General features: G+C 39.2%; 1 protein-coding gene across 2 annotated transcripts in view; it reads left to right on the top strand.

Annotated features, from left to right (window-relative positions):
• LOC110859373 (roundabout homolog 2) overlaps positions 1-14,398 on the top strand; it is a 102,056-nt gene that overhangs the window by 9,310 nt on the left and 78,348 nt on the right. Inside the window, exons 2-3 of one of the 2 annotated variants that reach the window (XM_022108320.2) lie at positions 7,457-7,952; positions 9,093-9,366. In XM_022108320.2, coding sequence (XP_021964012.1) covers positions 9,249-9,366 — 118 coding nt within the window. In that variant the 5' untranslated portion in view covers positions 7,457-7,952; positions 9,093-9,248. The remainder of the gene's footprint in view (positions 1-7,456; positions 7,953-9,092; positions 9,367-14,398) is intronic. The other variant, XM_035859312.1, reaches the window with a different exon arrangement.

Genomic DNA, 14,398 nt, shown 5'->3' with positions numbered 1-14,398 from the left:
AGCAGCAGCAGTTTCATTTGATTTAAACTTCAATTAGAAGATTCTCCATATGTAAAGGCATACATGACGGGGCGAGCCGTCTCAAATTTCTCCTTTTATCTCTCAGGCAGTGTCTTCCTTCACAAGTAACAGAGTTTATTTGCTTAGTTTCTCATTCCATTCATTTGCCAGTTCGTTTCACTCAGCATGTAAACAACGCATCCATGGCCGAGTCAAAACCAAAGTCAATTCACTTCACATGACATGACATGCTCACCTAATGCCTCATCCGAGTTTATTTATTCAGCATCTAAAGTGCGAATGATTTAGATAAGAATTTTGCTTAAATTCATCCGAGCTTAGTTGCTGATGCTCGTTACAAACCAAATGTTTGTTCCTCTGCTGACTGCGATTGAAATGTAAATCTGTTGGTGGAGCCAACGAGTCGCCGATGGCTTATCAAACTGTAGACAATTATCTTGTTGTATTGCTGGCTGTGCTGATGATGCAGTAAATGTTTGGAATTGCCTTTGTTTAGATGATCATTCGAAATGAAATGACTAATGCGATTTCCCTGTTGTCACCAATCCTTGTTTACATTCGCATTCACAAGTAAATTTAGATCTCACTCTGCCTGGTTTCTCAACTGGCGAATGAATCGCAAACAGTGCGGATGGCAACGATCATAATATGCAGATATCAGTAATACCTAAATACTTGTGTACGTACACCCTAGTAAATCAGTCAAGTGTCTCTTAAGGAATTTCAGTCAGACAAGGAAGGGTTCTTGATTCATCACCAAATGAGCTATTCCGTCCAATAAATTATTTAACAAAGCCACATTTCACATTTCTTTTAGGAGTCAACTATCACTTTCGAGAGTACGTGTTAAAGTATATTTAACGGATATGCATTCATTGCATGCGGGCAAATTAATTTACAGTTTCATTCGATCCCATCTGTGCTGAATGGATTCATGTGCATGCATCCCATGAAAATAAGTCTCTGCAAATGTCGAGAAATTCGACCCGTTGCAATAAACATTAATATTATTGTGTGTGTGAGCAGTAATTTTTTTTACAATTTGCATAAGCAGTCTGCAAACGTTTGACTACCGTTATTGTCATTTGTCCATAAGTAAATACACCACAAAAAATTGGAATGGCAGACAGTGGATGACGTAATGGCGAAAAAATGAATAATTCTGTACATGTAAATGCGGGTATTTTTGTCCTGTAAAGTGTTGTAACAGCTTCTTTCGTGTACTCTTATCGAGGAAAAATATGCAATTTTAAAACTTTCTACATAAAAGTTGACACCATCCATGTTTGGATTTTTCACTTCTCAACACTTTTACAACTGTCCTAAAATACCCAGTTATCTGCGCAATAAAGTTTACTGCCCGCAATTCCATGCAACTATGCACAATTATTGTTGTGTGAAAGTAGTCTAGTAAACCCTTTCTGTTGACATAAATACGCATAGGAGAAGCATATTATATGTATTTAACAAAGTATGTTACAGCCTGCTGCATCGGTTCATATATATTTTTGCACAAACGACAAGGTTGCATTCGAAGGGAAAATTATGACCACCTGGTCGCCTTTCAATGTTGGTTTATGACCCTCCATCATAATCCCGATTTTATTTACAACCCACGAAATTAATCTCTCACCCTAATCTCGAACGTCAATGCAAATACAAGCACCAATCTTTTAACAGGACATTTTACACTTAAACTTATCACCAACTCTTGCGTCCACCAGGAACACACGCGCATAAGTGTCTGCAATAATATTACAAAAATTATTTTCTTACGTAATGAGACACTCGTCGTCGTCGTGAAAGAAGGAATTTGCTCAGAGGGCGTCAGATTATTTGGCGAGTGGATGTGCAAAGTGGTTTGGTAACAATGGTTTAAATCAGAGGGTACGTGGCATGACCTCACATGCACAATCGTGCTTCTCCCTCGTAGGACTCTGATTGCACAATTGGACTCAGAAGTTGGGAGTCGTGACGGTAGGTCGACCAGATTCAATCTTGGCTCCCCAATTCAATAAAGGCCATCAGGAAACATGCTGTCGCCGTGATAAATTTATCACGTTTGCAAATGCAATTTCCATTTACATATTTGCACCCGGTCAAAACCGCACGAAATAACAAATGGCTGCTGTCCACAGTGTATTTATATTTGTATGTATCAAAGTTATAAATGGCGACTACATTCCCGGCATAAATAAATTATGTACGTATAAGCGGCATTCAGTTTGCATGATAATGGTGGAGGATTTCTGCGCGATAAATGCAGAAATTTCAATCTGCTCTTCACGAGTCCATTATTCTTTGAGCAGGTCAGATTCGCTTTTGTTTTGTTGTTGGTTGGAGTGAGTGAGTGACCAAGTAACTTTGTACCCGGCGTTTAATTGTTCTCGGGTTTCCATTGATTTCCAAATTCAGCTTTAGAACTAACTGAGCCCAGAGACATATTCATTTCAATGCACTTCAGTGAACCCATTTCAATTCATTAGATTTGTCCTGTGGGAGTTGAAATGTGGTTGGAAATCACACGGTTTTGGTTTGGAAATGCTCTCAGCTCTGCCATAGGCCATCTCTCTTTCAGAAATACCAAAAGAGAATCGAACAGGGAAAACCTGTAGTGTATTATTCGAATATAATTCTTAGAATATGTGCACGTTTGTGAATGGATTTACGGCAGAAGGGCGGACCATCAGCTCCTTATTTCTCCACAAAATGAATCAATGGTCAACAAACATCGAGTGACCAACGCCATTCTTTTATTCTTTTGATGTTGTTGTTGTTGTGGAGCACTAGTTCTCCTACCTAAGCTACTGCTGCTACGATGGTCTCAACATGGTGTCACAGCTCACCGAAATGTGTCGGCAGGGAGTCCATGCATGTCAGGTAGTGAGTTGTAATTTAGGGTTAAAAGGACTTCTTCTTCCTTTTCCCTTCCTACGAATAGGAAGTTCCTTCTTCGCCAGGAACCATGAACAACACCAGTGTCCTGATAACGGGGACAGTTAATGCTGTTTTTCGATTCTTGATAAAGCAACTTGTTCAACTTACTGCGGTTTTAAATTTCAAAATTCATAAAGTTGACTCAAAGTATTTCCTCCTCACAATAAAACTTTAATGGGTTGCATTTACACTCGTTGGTTGGCATCATTTAAAGTGTCCAGACTTGTAAAATGTTTGAATATCCCCTCCTGGTGTCCATGACTTGTGAAATATATCCAGGGCCGTTGGCTTCTGGTCTGGTTTACAGTCTGCAGTCTTACATACGTCTACATTGTATAGCAGAACAAGTTTTAAATTCTCATCCCTTGTTCCTACTCATTCTTCTCAATTTGACAGCAGCTAAGCTATAGACCATTCCTTGCATATTCCTTACAAAATAACCGTCTGTCTCACGGGGTTTGTCGTACATTTTTAAGGTGTAAATCTTGATTGTATCTTATTTGATAGTGGCTGATTTAGAGCTGATATGTTTTACGATTAGGGTTGCCAAATTTAAGCAATGCCTCTATATATCAGCCATCCAGCCAGATACTTTGTTTCTCTTTTGGGTTAGTGCAAATTACGAACTCATGCGGGCTTATTATTGGACTAAACTAACGCAACAAGGACACGAGGTCGCCTGTAATCAACAGTCAGACCGGATCGACGCCTTAATAAATTTTTAAGAGGCAAGGGAGGTGGTTCAGAATGAATTATAAAATCACGTAATTCGTCCCTAGGTTGACAGTTAGCAATTAGTAAAATTATTTATATGAGGAAAAACCTGGGGTGACTGACAGGGGGTTGGTATCATGCAATTTGACTCCTGTGTTCCAACCATAATTGCAGATCTTTGTAAAATTTATCTTCCAATTCCGATCTAAATTATGCAAAATTACGCATGTTTACCTTGGAGGAGTTTCCCCACCCTCGTTGCACAAACAATGCCGGTGGTAGCGGATCTTTGCGTTTATTTGGTTTGGTTATCGGTGTTGCACAAGAAGAGAAATCCAACTTGTACCATTCGCATATTTCCTTCTTACCCAGCAATAGAAATATTCTGGCAGCATTAAAAATTCAAAGTGTAATATAAAGACTGCAGTGGTTGTTGAATGTGGGATTTATTCGGGCAAAGAGAACAATCCAAAGGCATCAAGGGACTAATATCTTGAGTAAATATTGCATAATAAACATTCGGATCCGAAATTCCACAATAAAAAGTGTTTGTACTGCCAGGCCAAGAAGTGGAGGAACTGACACCCTCACCACCAAATCCATACGCGATGCAGTTTGTTGCCCACAGTAGACCGTAATGTATACTGCGTTGATATCGATCGGTTTATCCGTCTTAATGGAAGCACCAACGGGAATAATTTATTTGCCATACATTCCCTTTAGTTTCACGGGAATGAGACAAATAATTTATTTCAAAGTGCGTCAGTGGATTAGGAAACGCGGAGCTGAGTTTTAGCCGCCTTCTTCTTCGGGTTCAATGTATGGGCATACTTTCTCCTTCGAAAGAGTTATTTCCACGAGCAGTATCGCAATCCGAGAACATCACAAATGCACCATCTCGTCGTGAAAATTAATGGGAATGGAAAGTAGATGAAAGCATCTGGGTGCAGCCTGAGAGTAAAATATTAAATACGTCGCCTTATTATGACGACACAGGTTGGATAATTTAATGTTATGTCTCTATTCCCGTATTGCCGTGTCACATTCATCGTGAAGAACAATATAAATTCCAAACCTTCTTCATTATCTTTTGCTGGTTTTGCGTCGGGAGAATTAGCATGAACATGAGTTATTTTTCTGCGCTTATCAACAAGGGAGGAAAGGAAATGTGGGACACTGAGGAGTGCATAAAATTAACTGCTCTTCTCACCAGCGTTGAGTGTCCCTTGTTTTCCCCAAATTCGAATTGTTTGACTATTTATACGTATATCTTGGCAAGTGATCTAAATCTTGACTACGATCATTCCCTTGCCAGAATTGCGTATGTACTTACTGAATAGAAAAACAGGCTAAACAATGGAACACATTTTGCTGTCAAAGCCTATTAAATATTACTATGATATCTGTTGTCTCATGTTTCTGGTGCTGGCTAAGGAGGGGAGGTTGTGTACTATCAACTCCCGGATCTCGATGCCCTTTGGATATGTTGTAGTGTCCCATGAATGTACAACAACCCTGAAGCGGTTTGATGCCATGGCCACATTTGCGCCTGCCACACCGACTCAAAGGTGCCCAAAAACCGCTTTCACTCCAGCTTTCACTCACTTAAATTTACCCCAAAAATCCAATTTTACTCGGATTTTCAAATTTCTTTCACCATTATGCTCCCAGATAGTTGCTTTCTTATTTCCAACATCAAACTCGACTTTTCAATTTTTTTAGTATTTTTAAAATTTAAAATTCTGAATGAGCATTGTTGTAGCAATCAACAAAGCTAATTATGCCTGCGAAATAAACATCAAACAAGTTGAGTTTGGTGTTGGAAATAAGAAAGCAACTATCTGGGAGCATAATGGTGAAAGAAATTTGAAAATCCGAGTAAAATTGGATTTTTGGGGTAAATTTAAGTGAGTGAAAGCTGGAGTGAAAGCGGTTTTTGGGCACCTTTGAGTCGGTGTGGCAGGCGCAAATGTGGCCATGGCATCAAACCGCTTCAGGGTTGTTGTACATTCATGGGACACTACAACATATCCAAAGGGCATCGAGATCCGGGAGTTGATAGTACACAACCTCCCCTCCTAAGTGATGAAAATGTTAATTGCCAAAGTCCATTATCTAGAAAGCTGAAAAGAAGCATGAAACGATAGCCGGGCATCATAATCTCTTTTGTTTGCTGATTTTTATCTCCAACAACATTACCTGGTAGTAGGAGCCTCTGACTTGTGACATCTTTAATGCTACATAAAATCTTATTCTGAATGAAACTGCTCACCTCCCCATCAAACCTTCAAGATTTTGCTGTTGATATCAAGAGTTTATGAATATGTAGGATGTATGTATGCATCCATATGTATGTAAATTTATTTTATAAGCTGCATCACAAACTCGGCATCATTCACGGCTCCTACACGTACTCCAACAAGCTTGAAAAACTTGTCAAACCTGTGATCAAACAATTCAGTTCTATTTAGCAACCTCCAGACAGTTCCCATGTTCAACTCTGGTCTTGTATTAAACAGCTTCAACAATAACAAGATCCCAAGGTTTTTGCACTTGTGGTTTTTTTCGGGGTGGGATTAATTTTGACGTTGTACACATTTAATCGCCTTTTAAAGTGTGTGAAATTTCTATCCTTGTTAATAGTAAAAATAAGTAAGGTCCTGGGTAAAAATGGAATTACATACACAAATATCTGCATTGTGAGATTTTAAACTGGCAATCTCGTCCCTTAGGTAAGACTTATTGTTAGTTTGGTTGGTGACATGCTCGTATTATTGGCAGAGCGGAACATATTAAATTAAATTCGTTCGCGTTTTGTATGTAGTGTGGGTTTTTTATTTGGTAGGATTTTTATCTCATCCGTCAAAATCGTCGAGTTAGAATTCTAGCCCACAGTGGGTAGTTGGGTACAGATACATAATAATGATAATAATGAGAGTGATGTCTGTGCTCGTGGTATGTGTTTTTGATGCAACCATATAAACTCTCTAAATTTCCAAGTACTTCTTCTGGTTCCCCTCTCCTTCCTTTGATAAACAAATAAAAAGTACGCAATCAAATTGAATCAGACAGTTGTACAGTTGAGTCAACCCGAGATAGCGAGGACCCCACTGGCATGTATCCGCATTTATTTATTTTGTTGAGATCTACCATCTCCTCTTGAACCTCAAGTAAAAGCATATTTTACTTTGTATATAACCATGCAGACAAAGTTAGAGCGAGTGACAACAAGGGGCCTCCTACAAGCACACACACAACTGCATTTGAAATTGACAAGGAAGATAGATGAGCAAATATTGAATTTGGTTTGGGTTGTTCGGACGGCTTTCGAGAATTTCATGTTCCACGAAGCGTAGGACAGAAATCATGAAGCACCGCTGAGGACACATCACATCATCGCGTTGCTCAGTTGTCGTGTGGGAAGTAAATCAATGACTAATTTCATTGTAACTTATTAGAAATGAGTATGACATTTATTGTTGACTACGACGCATCTTTTGTACGCAGGATCAGAAAGTTAAGACCACAAATAAATAGGCTGCACATATTGTCTTCTGCTAATCACTAATTACATACTAAATATGGCCAAGGCTTGGAGTGTGTTCACAATCTCTCTACAAATATGTCATAAAGTCCATGCCAAGGTATTTTTAATAATGCGTACATGCATTTAACTTCACCCACTGCTACTACTCATTTAGTCTTAATAGTAGCAATTCTATTTTGTTGTACTGAAATGTTTGTATGCACACAATCGTAAAAATGCAATAATTTTTACTTGCAGATTTCTTTAGTGGATGAAATACTTGGTGGAAGAATATTGTGGAGAAGTTGTCAAGAAACGACGACCAAAGTGTGTTCTCGCATCCACACCATCTCAATACCCAATTGAGCCATTAGCTTGGAGAAGACGACTTTCGCATTAAAAAAGACACTGAATTATGTCGAGTCATCTATTACACCCTTCTCCTCCTTCAAGCGGCGTCTTTCTCGACGCTCGAGTTGGACAAGATCATCGAAGCTAATGCAGCTGAAGAGAAACTTGTTGTTGAACATTGCATTAGTCTGAGATTTTAGCTGATCGTTGATCTGCCACTTACGCATATTTCTTCTTGAACACTGCTCCTTGGTGGCATACGCAGAGAGGAGCATCAAGAGCAAGTGGGAAAGAAAAAGCGTTGGTAGAATGAGTCTCGAGTCGTGCACTCGATAGTACTTTGACTCGCCATCAGACAAGTCATCTTCTCATCTTCACCCAGCCTTCCTCCTGTTGTCTTAAGGTAAAGCTTTCCATTGACTCGGATGAATATTAAATTTGGAGGATTTAAGTGGATGCATGATAAACTCGAGAGTGTAGCTGAGAGTGAAAGAGGGAAATCACGCAGCACATAATATTTTGATTTTTAGTTGACGACGACGTGATTTTAATATTTGCATATAAATTCTTCTCCAGCAGTTCAAGTGTAAAAGAGAGGATTGATAAGAAGGAATATTGACGAGGAGGTGCAAATGTGGTGATAGGAAACTCATATGGAGAGAAGCAAAGTAATTTTGGGAGCTGTCGGTGAACATCTTTAATCTTCGTTCGCCGTGTCAGATTCGAGATTAATCAACTCTCTCAAGAATCAAGTGAGGAAGCCGCAGGAGCGGATATCGAATCTACTATTGGACTTATCGACTTGTTCCTCTATAGAGAATTAATACTCCACGCATAACCCACGTCTTTCCAGTCTGTGGTTTTTCTTCACATAATTTATTGCATCCAGTGAAGTGACTATACGAACTCTATCTTAAAGGCTGCAGAGTAGTAGTATCCGACACCAGACGGGGACGAGAGTCGTTCGTGGACTGGAATTAAATAGCATGTCAGCCAGTTCTGAGTCGGTTTAATAACCACATTAAATTGCTAGTTATTCCGTATTTTTTAAGGGTTTTGTGAGATTCTTCAGTGAATCCAGAACAGAATGTGCATCATATAATATCATATAATACTTTACGTCGATTATCAATTGACGGAGCGAATCCAAATATTGAGGTAGAAAACAACAGTCGTGTATCACAAACATCAATCCAGTTTTACTACTTTGTTAACTACAGTAGTATTTTATTGTTTCCACTGTCCAAATAAAAAAGGAGTGACGAACTGGACCCCACGTGGAAAGTACAACTCAGCGAGTATGAAAAACGAGTAAACGAGAGACAAACTTTTGCCGTCATCGTCCTCCGAACGTAATAATCATACGACGACAAAGTGTGTGCGTCCTGTCGCATCTTTTTAGAACTTTGCTCCAAGTCCTACTCAATCTTCTTTCCTCCTCATCATCAACTTCTTATCGAGTTATTACGGATCAACAACTTGGTCTAGCATCAAGTTCAGTCCACGTGTAGCGGAAATTATCTGTTTACTTACATCATTCCAGGTCTCGGTGTGATCGATAATGGATGTGCGACTCCCTCAAGTGGAACGAGAAAAGAAAGTGATGAAAGTTTGATGCCGGTTTTACCTGCAATATTTCCAATCTGACATTTTGTGACTCTTCGATATCGACCATTTTGTCCAAAAACGGATCTTGCCAATGAAAAAATGTAAAATGGATCACAACATATCAACAAGAAGATTTGCAGAGAGAAAAGTGAACCTCTTCTTCTGGTCCGGGATTCTGATCTGGATTTTCCTCCTTCAAAATGTGCAAGGTAAGAGGAATATTTAAACTTGACTTTTACAAATGATTGTTGTTGAACGATGATGAGCATTCGACTTTTGAGTAATTATTTCCTGTGGAACGCAAACAGAATACGCTCAACTCATTTATACCTCGTGGCACATTGCAAAGCCACAAATATGCAGATTAGTGAAACTGATTTCAATTTACATACATGGCTTTATTACGGTACATACATCATGCCCGAACTGATACCGTCGACCTTACTTTAGCAGGCAGTTTACCTTGTCGCAATTTTTTAAAGTCTTATCAGTTAAAGGGGTTTAAATATGTAAACCGGAAATGAGATAGGCCGCACATGGACATTTTTTGATGTATGCATCTGTTGTCTTTTCCTTTTATTTATGGTGTTAGTAAGTACTGACGAATCAGAAAATTAAATTCTTGAATAAATATCACCACCCTTTCTCTCGTCCTCCTAGTCATTAACTGCTACATTGTCTCCATTGTTCCTCTGCATATACTGCCACCTTTCACATCTAAATGTCCGTGCATGCATATGTCCAAATACTGGTATGAATAGTTTAGTATACTCATTCGCAGCAATGGCGATGAAAAATACGCTGAAAGAACAAAGGTGGATATGATGGCATGTCTTTAATAACACAGCTATCAAAAGGTGGACAATCACTCATTAAGAAACGCGCAGCATTAGTGTCATGAAACGATGATGATCATCACAATCTCTCCAGACAAACATGGCCATCTCCCTTTCTTCTCTTCTCTCTTCCTCGGCAGCTCCTAAATAATTTTTACCATCTTTGACTTGAAAGAGGCAAAAATTTTGAATACTTCTGGAGATATTGTGCGTGATAAACTGGTGAAAAATTTGTCTCTGACAAACCAAGTAGGTTTTTTTGCATGCCAAATTCGTCCCCTCCTTAGAAATGTTTTCATAACAAGGACGCCCACTCTTCTATACTTCTATCCACCCGTACTCGTATATGTATATACCCAACTAAAATCGTAGGTCTGGTTTCGCTCTACTGCTCGTTACAAATCTAAATGTGGATCTGGAATTGAGTTTCAAAAGAGAGCACATTTATCTCTGCTTTCTTTTATTCTCTATTATCCATCATGGACTGAAGGTTCAAAGAAAGGACAAATCTTTGGCTTTAATTGTGTTCTAATGACGTCGAGGTTTTTAAACGTATGAAATTACTACTGAATCGATCACTAATATTTGATTATGATTTTTTCCCTGTTTGCCCATCGGATGATTTCTTTGTAATGTAGGAAGTTTTGCTGCGATTTCCAAATTATATGTCGTGTCTTTTTTAGAAGGTCGTTAAAGTTTTCCAGCACTCGTCACAATCTTTTGAACTTTTGTGCTCTGTGATTTTGTTCTCGTTAAATTCAAGTTCATTCAAGTTGCAAAAAACTGCAAAAAAGTTTCTTTACTGACTCGGAGCATCGTGGTCGTTAGTACAAGTTACTTATTGTTAGTTTGATGCCTGCGTACAATTATTTCTCCATGTCAGAGCAAATTTCAAATTTTCTGTTGCTAATAACACATTGCACACAATTGGGCTCATTGTTTGTTACAAGTTTTGATAAATTGGTGGTTGAGCTGCACATTTTTCCACCTGTCAGAATGATAATCATATCAATTATACGCATCGAATGCTCAAGAACGAGCTACGAGGGTACAACTAGTAAAAAATGTAGATTTCAAGGAGAACTCTTATACATTAGCCTGGAGAACGGGAGCAGGAGCCCATTATAAATTGGACTTCTTGGTCGGTTGAAGATGACTGAGACAATTAGACGCCTCTTCTGCTTCATATCTTTGTGTGTGTGTGTGTGATATCAAAAGCATAAAGACTTTCGATGAAAGGCTACATTGTTATCATTACGTGATTATGTAATAAGCTGAATCTGGTTGGTTCCACTAATTCTCAGAACGTATGCACTCACTGGCTGTGAGATGTGTAACTTTCTTGTCTTACCCTTTATAAAATATGGAATACTGTGAATGTGAGCACTGTGAATTGCTCATTATTCAAACTGGTACCCTCTTCCTTATCCTTTTCATCACCATTTTCAAACGAAAGTTCCGATTTTTCAGCCTACATTTATCTAAACGAGTATACACATATATGAAGGATAAATTGAGATTGGTGTCGACTATTATTGGCGTTTGCAGGAGTGAAGGATGCATTAGCGTGATTGATATTTGATACTGAACAACTACTTCTTGAATATTCCACATAGAAACGTTAGCTGCTTGTGAGTTATCAACTGTTTAGTCTACCAGGGACACAACTGCCGCCAGTAGTTAACCAGAAAATTGTATTGGTAATCATTATGCTAATGCTCGAAATCTTATGTTGCATGGAGTCAGTATCAGTTATGATCAGTTAAGGCTCAATAGTTGTCGCTGTAAATGTTAATGGGCTGGCAGATACATACATACGTATGCAAATACATCAAGATTAAGACTGGTTGTAGTGGATTACTTACTTCTGGCATGAGATTGATTGGTATTAGTTGGCGAACAATTATCTAGCATATGCTGTTTTATAAAAGAGATGCGAAATTACTCCGTCATCATTAAACTCCACATGGGTCTGGATTTGTGCTTAACTCGGGCAAGATTAATTTGGCATGACGTTCAACAAACTATGCATGCATGCATGTTCTCTGTTCTTGTTCCATTTCAAATGTCACTTGAACATAACCAAAACGCACTTGTGAACAGTGTACTTTTTTCATGATGTTGCATTTGTTTCTGTGATGTACGATCTGTACATGGTGCATTATTTTTCCAGCTCAATCATTAAAGCAAATACTGCAAAGTGGGTTGCTGAGATTTGCTCACCAGACCCCAATGCAATATGTACACACGTCTGCTCTGTACTTTGTCAAGAAGTTTGTTACATGGTCGCCAAACGTTGCTTGCCGTTTGGATTTAAGGGTTAGTCAACTCTGTCCAATTAATGTGACCTGGACTGAGGCAATGTGGAGCATGGACGTGATTTCCACTGCAAATGTGGATATGTGACATAAGTACAACCTCGGAAGATTTGTTGATTCGATTACAACTTTTGACTTTGACTGATTAAATGTCAACATGAGTTTCTACATTAATCAATAAATTTCCATAGGTAAATAGGTCACACAACAGCCAAGATGTTGAGCAGACACGGGCAGACAGAGAGAAAGAGAGAGAGAGGAGAGAATGGAAGGGCACGGAATCGTTGAACTTTTACATTTTGAATAGAATTCGATATATGCACGTATGAAAAAATACGAAACTCACGTCTGCACCCAATCTTGAAAATCAAACGAAAATTGTATTTCGATCTAAATGGGAGTAGATTATGAGAGGAGTAGGAAAATGAATTGCTACGAAGCGAAGCGTTAAAAATGCAATGTTTCCGAACATCTTTCCAATTGTAGTCACTTGATAAAATGAGAAGCACCCACCAAGACCTCTCGCATTGGCTTTTTCCCAAAGCAAACATGATTCCTCATCTTTCGTCACTATATTCTATCCCTGTTCACTGTTAGCAGTCAAGTTCTCCAGCATACATATTATGCACATTATGTGTAGCAACTCAATTCAGACGAGCACTTTCTCACGCAAGAAAGTCAATCCCTCCCTTCATTCTAAAGCTTTTTTTTAAATTATCACTCTGTATGTGTACGCATTATATTGTGTGTAAATACTACTAAAAAAGTCAGCTCTCTTCAATTTCGAGCTTACATTTTGGCCGCAATCTTATCTTGAAGAAACAGAAATGTATCGTCGGCTTGTGTTGCCGCTTCGTGAATCAGAACGAAAGGCAATGTTTCAATTTCAAGAGTCTCACATTGACTTTGAATGTATCACATTCGCAACGGTATTTGTATTTTGAGGAGATCGATACTTGATACTTTGCGATAGGGTCATAATATACGGTCATGATACCGCATTGTAGGGTGAAAAAGATGTGGGATGCGTTAAGGAGAATGTATAAATATGGATGCACTACTGTATCTGACACGAGAAATTCCAGCACTTCATCTTCATTATTCCTCCTTATGGTCGTGTACGTAGGAAGTTGGGTGCAGTGCAGTGAGAAAATACCGAACCGAACTAGGATTTGATTCTGTCTGGTTGAGTTCTACATGGCATTCGTTCCCTTCAATCTTTGCACTGGGGAACGGAATCCCAAACAAGATCTGTCTGCGAGAAGAGTGTGATCGCTTGGGTCGTTCTTCTCCACTTACGTAACATTGCATTCAATTTGGCTTTAGTTCCACCAGCCTGACTCCGATCTTGAGATGGATGCCGGAAGAAATGAAGATCTGCGGTATCTCTCTTTTCCTCCTTAAATATTGAGACGTCGAATCTGCACGTGGTGACTTATTCCCTTGTCCTCAGACTAAATATGGTTCTCTGAAAATATCGTGTTGGTGGTGATAGGAAATTGAAATTTGAGGTAAGGTTTGGTTCGTAACTGTTGTGGTGGTGGTGGTGGTGCCATGTGTGCTGGATTTCAGCCAAAGAGATGGCGAGGGTACTTGGAGCCTTGGTCACATTAAAAAGGCCTTGAGAAAGTGGGGGATTTGTAACGGAAAACAGACTTCCGCATGGAACGGAGAGAGGAATGTGCAAATCAAATAAGCACACGGGAAATGTAAAATTTGTCTCGCTCACTTGCACCGTGTGTGCTGTCAGGGCTGAGACGAGATCAGGTAGACACAAGAGATTCAATCCGACCTACAAAAGAAAATCTCGAGGTTTGCCATGGTATGCGGTACTCGCCGAAATCCCTCCAAATCTGGAATTCAGATCTGGATCCTTCTGGAGTATTTGTGTGTGGGGAAGCTCGTCACCTCCGTTTGTTTTAGTAGTTAAGTTGTTCCGAGGAGATGTTGCACGGATACCCGATCTGATCTAGATTTTGGTTTTTATTTCCTCACTGATTTCGCAAATCAGAATAAGAGAACCAGCACAACTGCGTTTACGGATGTTTTGGTGTGATTTAGGAAAAAACCTCATTCAACGGCGTTCT

Source organism: Folsomia candida, unplaced genomic scaffold (genome assembly GCF_002217175.1).
Source record: "Folsomia candida strain VU population unplaced genomic scaffold, ASM221717v1 Fcan01_Sc025, whole genome shotgun sequence".
NCBI classification, from domain to species: domain Eukaryota; kingdom Metazoa; phylum Arthropoda; class Collembola; order Entomobryomorpha; family Isotomidae; genus Folsomia; species Folsomia candida.
The sequence above is the reverse complement of the archived record's forward strand: the minus strand, read 5'-3'. Positions and strand labels throughout refer to the sequence as shown.